Below are 5,350 nucleotides of genomic sequence, written 5' to 3'. Positions count from 1 at the left end.
CCAAATTTACTTTACTTTACTGATTGACTCTAAGAAATGTTTACACTATTTGTCCCACTATTTATATTAATTATATATTTTTTTCATCTTTTTTGGGAATTCCCTCAAGTTTTGTACTTTCTTTCTTGAAATTATATGTAGGTAACTTTAGAAAGAAATCACTTTGCTCGCATCGTCGAAGGTCTTTTTGAAAGCCGTGAGTAAGCAAAAGCGGTTACGTTCCAAGCAAGTAAGCGGAGATTAACATCTCAAAACCCTAAAGGGTAATAGCAAAGCACTTTAAAGTGCAACAATGACAACTCTTCTTTTGCAACTATTGTATGTTTGACTAAACATAAAAAGGGTTCGCGAGCTTCCTTTCTAAAAAATGATGATTTCTCTCCTACATGTATTTTGTTTCCCCCTCAATTAAGAGGAGAAGCCAAATAACTGATTATGTTTAGCTGGGCCACTATTAAGCAAGGGGTCACTGAGTAAAGGAGTGTTTATACACCCTGATATAGCGTACTAATACTCCTTCATCTCTTTCGTGCCACACATACATGAATTAAAATAATCTTAAGCCTCTTGCTGTATTATTCCTCTCCTGAATATATTTTGTTTCCCCCTCAATTAAGAGGAGAAGCCAAATGATCGATTGTGTTTAGCTAGGCCACTATTAAGCAAGAACTTACTGAATTAACCAGTGTTTTTACACCCTGATAAAGCCTACTAATACTCCAACATCTTCTCTTCCATGCCACACCTACGTGACTCGATGTAATCTTAAGCCCCTTGCCGTATGATTCCTCTCCTGAATATATTTTGTTTCCTCCTCAATCAACAGGATATTTTTCTACCACTTTTCGATGACGCTGTTGTAGTAGGATTAAAAAGCCAGCATCAATCATACCGAATACTCGGTGATGATCACACTGGATTTCGATTTAGGTCTCCGAAATAAACTACTGCTAGTGCCTACAAAATCTTGGAAAACGTTCTGCTTATGATCGCTAGCTAACGATTGTCAAACCTTGTCGGTTTTGTTTATATTTTACTTCGCAAAGCAATTAATTATTGTAGCAATTGTTGTACTAATTAATATTCTAAACAATATTGACTGATGTCAAAGGCAAAAAGATATTGCTTTGTTCTGCATTAGCACAGATGTCGATAGTGATTGCCAAAACATGTCACAATAATTTCTCATTTAGTTAGTCTGGAATAAAACTGGGACTGATCGATTCCGTGGTCTCTTGGAGTTTACGACATGGGAACAAAATTGTGTGTTAGGGTTGTCTGTCTGATTGTCTACGCCTTTTTTTAATCGACCTAAATATGAATTAGGACTAGCTTTTGAATTTCACATTTTCTCCGACTCTAAAAACTAGTACTGTTACTGAATGACAACTACTTCAGCTAGCTTTTATAATTTCAGACTTGACCACTTTCTTGTTGAGGCCTTTGCATTTGTGGCCCCACGAACTGCTCTTGCGTCATCTTCAGTTTCTGCACTCACGTCCTCAACTCTTGAGTATTTTGCTCCATCGTACTTTGATTCGTCCACCAACGGGAGGTACTGCAACATATAGAAATAAGAAAGGTTTCCTCAGTATCATGAAATTAGTTTTTACTTTTTTTTCTTTATTTTTTTGGCTTGAAATAAATTGTAATCAACAAAACTGAAATTCATCCTAGAAACGTCTTTATACCCATCACCCACAACAAAGTGAGCAAAAACTCCGACCATAAAACACTTAAAACCTCACGCGTTTCTCGTAAAGAGTTAACACACAGATATTTGAAGAGGAAAATGATGACATGGATAGGATATTGAATCAAGATTTCGAACGATCCAGTGTGAATAGGTAAAAAATGATATATAACGCCACAGGGAATAAATACTTTTTGTAGAATTTTGAAAACGTGTAAGAGTGGGTAGCCCTAAAGAAATAGTAGCATTCTAATTTGATTTGACTTTACGTAGCACTTAACTCAATTTATTACAACATTTTACATGTACAGAAACAACTTCCAAATAAGGCAACTTCATCTCTCAGTTCTACCTTTAGCAATTGCACTGATATCGCCGAGTTTCCCTTCTTCACGTTCATAAAAGTAAAAAGGAAACCATGGTTTGTCATTCAGAAAAAAATCCCATCCAACGTTCCCTTCATTTATCATCTTCCTAGAACCCGTTGCAACCTTATTATTATAATAATCGCTAAAACTGGACATTAAAAAAAAAGGAGTTTATTGCCCAGAGAAAATTAAATGGATTTACGTGGAGTGTGACATGTCTAATTAGTTATTTCCCACGATGCAGTTGGGGCATTCGTGTCATCCGGGACTTTCTCTAGCTCTTAACCAGTGCAGAAGACAGGCGTAGGGCCTTCTTCAATAACTAATTCAAGAGAGTCAAGATCACTTTCCCCTCCTCTTTTCTTAGTTTCTTGTGGATGGCGGGTGTGCCCTCACCTTTGCTGGAATCATGCCTTCTATATTTAGTTATTTCTTAGAAGGTACCATGCTGATTTTAAATAAACGGCCTAGCCCAGCAGGACTCGACCAAAATATCCCAAACATATGTGGTATTAGTATCTGTTTCCAAGAAAACAGAGCTCGCTCCAAGCAACGCCTTGGGAAAAATATCAGTCTTTATGCATGGCGCATGAAAAAAAAAAAAAAAAAGAAAAAATAGCACCTTCAAACCGTCTTGTTACTGACCTCTCCTTCGATGAACGAGCTCAACCTCTTGGAAATATTTACGAAATCAGGGCGGAGTACTGGGATTTCTTGCCAGCACATCTCCATCAAGTTATACCTGATGATAAAAAAACGAGGAGGTGAGAAGCCTATATCTCCAGCAATTCTTCCTTCAACCCTTTCGCAAGAAGGTTCATGTTTGGATATTTTTTCGCTGCAAAATGCATTGATTCTACGTTTAAGGTCTTGCAAAATTTTTTGATGGATATAACGCCATTGCTTTTGATCGGACATTCTGATGTTGATTTGAAAACGTATTGAAAGATATATAAAGTTATCCGGTAAAGTATAGCACTAAACACTAAACATGACAGAGAGAAAGTATCTCGTTATCCCAGACTTGACGTAAGGGACGGTTAGTGCTTATACAGATAAAAGAGGTCCTTGACATAGAATTTATCTGCGACTTGTTTCTTTGAGAAAAAATAAATGCTACACTCGAACACTTTAGAACACTTTATTTTAGGGTGCATAATTACAGTAGAAAAAACTGTTCTCTCCCTTATAGCCCTGTTAAACTAACCTCGATTATCCGGAAATCGATTATCCGGATTTCGCGATCATCTGGACTAGCTTTTTTGGTCCTATTTTTTTCATAAATATTGATTAGTCACATTCATTATCCGTAGAAAAGCTATCTTACGCCGAACTGAGATATAAAATTCCAGTCAGAACTGAATTGGTTTCGCATCAAAAGACAATTTAGGGCAATTTTATTGCTCGAGTGATCTTAAACGCGCCTAACACGCACCGTAACTAATGCAATGCATTTCATTGAGCGTTCATTGGCTCAGAGTTGTTAAGTTGCTAAGTGGAATTTCACGCTCCGCTTCCCCGATCAGCGTTGGTATGATAAACACAAGCTTGTGTCATGAAAAGTGTTTCCATCAAGTCGAGAAAGCGTAAGCGTTAAATTCTCTCTATACAAGATAAGCAATCAATGATTCTACGATTGGAAAAAGGCAAAAAAGGAACGAGCTTATCCAGTGAATATGGCGACAGTAAACAGCAGATTTCGGACATCCACAAAAACAAAGTCAAGATTATGAAGTTTTCCGAAAACTTGGAGATCAATCATGAACTAAAACGAAAATCATTGAAAGTTGCACATGATGAACAGCTGGATGAAGCCCTATACGCATGTTTCATACAGCGAAAAACAGCTGGCACACCAATTTCTGGTCCCCTTCTGCAAGAAAAAGTAAAGCACTTTCACCGTCAATTACATGAGGAGAACGCGAACGGCGAAACCTTCATAGCTTCGACAGGATGGCTTGAGTCTTCAGTCAGGGGCACCCAACGAGAATATAGCTCAAAACCACTTAAACATAGCATTGTCAAACGTATTTTAGTATTTAAACGGTAGATATAGGCATATTTTTATCCCTAAAATTATTTCATCTGTTCGGATTTCCTAGCTGAAAGTGTAGTGATCCGAAAATTATAGGGTCAAAACCTACCTTTTCGAAAATTGCAGCCAGAAAAAAGGCTCCCGAAAGTTCTAGGTGACCTTTATAGGGTAACAATCCGTTAGAAATGGGTAATTATACCATGTTTTAGATGTTCGAAAATCCTAGGATATATAGTGTTTTACAACAAAATTTCCGAAAATTTCCGAACAGATATTTTTCGAAAATTGACGTTGGGTGCCCCAGTTCAGTTGAAGATGAAAGTAGCGACGAGGAGGATGAGAGTCGAGATGAGCAAACTGTTGCAAACACTGAAGCTGTTGAATGCTTTAAAAAGTGTTTGACACGGATGGAGAGACAAAACACTGTGGAAGCTATTCAACTTATGCAGCTTCGAAGAATGATGGAATTAGCGACAAGTACACGCTGTAGAAACTTGAAGCAAACTGATTTACTTGAACATTTCAGGCAGAAATGACTTGTTTGGTTCATTGTTGCATGATTCTCGAATAAATGTTACGGTTTACAAATGTATTCAGTGCTGCTTCATTAATATTCATATTTTCGATTATCCGGACTATTCGGGTCAGTCCCTAAGGGTCCAGATAATCGAGATTCGACTGTATTCGTTGTGAATAATAACTAAACCTTAAAGCAAAAAAGTGGAAATTAAAAGATGCCCACGTACTGCTATTGCCAGCATCTTATTATTTATTTATTTACCAAAAATGCAAATTAAATTGTAAATAGAAAGGAAGAAAATAATTTTTGAAAAAAAAAAACGTAACTAAATTTGCATTTTGGTGCGGAGATATTGGAGGACCTGAAGAAAAGAAAGCACTGCTTTTGCTCTGCTTTCTGTTATAAGAGGCCGAAAATACTTTGAAACAAGATATAAATGCTCCAGAAATTTGAAATAAATAACCCAAAAAAAAGCAAGGTGAAACCAGTCCGGTGTGGTTAACACATAACGCATGCGCACAACCATTTCAGCGGACAATTAGCAGCCATGGACAGCTGGTTCGGCATTGCTGGGCCTCATCAGCATGGCGTGGCTAACGTTAACATACCAGGTGTTGGCCACTGCGGGTTGGTGTTAGCGTGTGTCACCTTCTTTTTTTGTTCTTTTCACATAGAAATAAATAAAAACTCGAAAGAAATTTTCTAATAATACTAATTGCTTATAACCGTAGGAC

At 37.3% G+C, this 5,350-nt stretch overlaps 1 protein-coding gene across 1 annotated transcript in view; it reads right to left on the bottom strand.

The window, feature by feature from the left end:
* Window positions 1-5,350, bottom strand: part of LOC138026787 (tyrosine kinase receptor Cad96Ca-like) — a 13,967-nt gene continuing 8,617 nt past the window's right edge. The window contains exons 8-9 of the mRNA XM_068874237.1: window positions 2,707-2,803; window positions 1-1,558 (exon numbers count right to left, since the gene is read on the bottom strand). Coding sequence (XP_068730338.1) covers window positions 1,406-1,558; window positions 2,707-2,803 — 250 coding nt within the window. The 3' untranslated portion in view covers window positions 1-1,405. The remainder of the gene's footprint in view (window positions 1,559-2,706; window positions 2,804-5,350) is intronic.

Source organism: Montipora capricornis, chromosome 12 (assembly GCF_036669925.1).
Source record: "Montipora capricornis isolate CH-2021 chromosome 12, ASM3666992v2, whole genome shotgun sequence".
Classification (NCBI taxonomy): domain Eukaryota; kingdom Metazoa; phylum Cnidaria; class Anthozoa; order Scleractinia; family Acroporidae; genus Montipora; species Montipora capricornis.
Note: the sequence above shows the minus strand (reverse complement) of the source record. Positions and strands in the feature narration are given on the sequence as shown.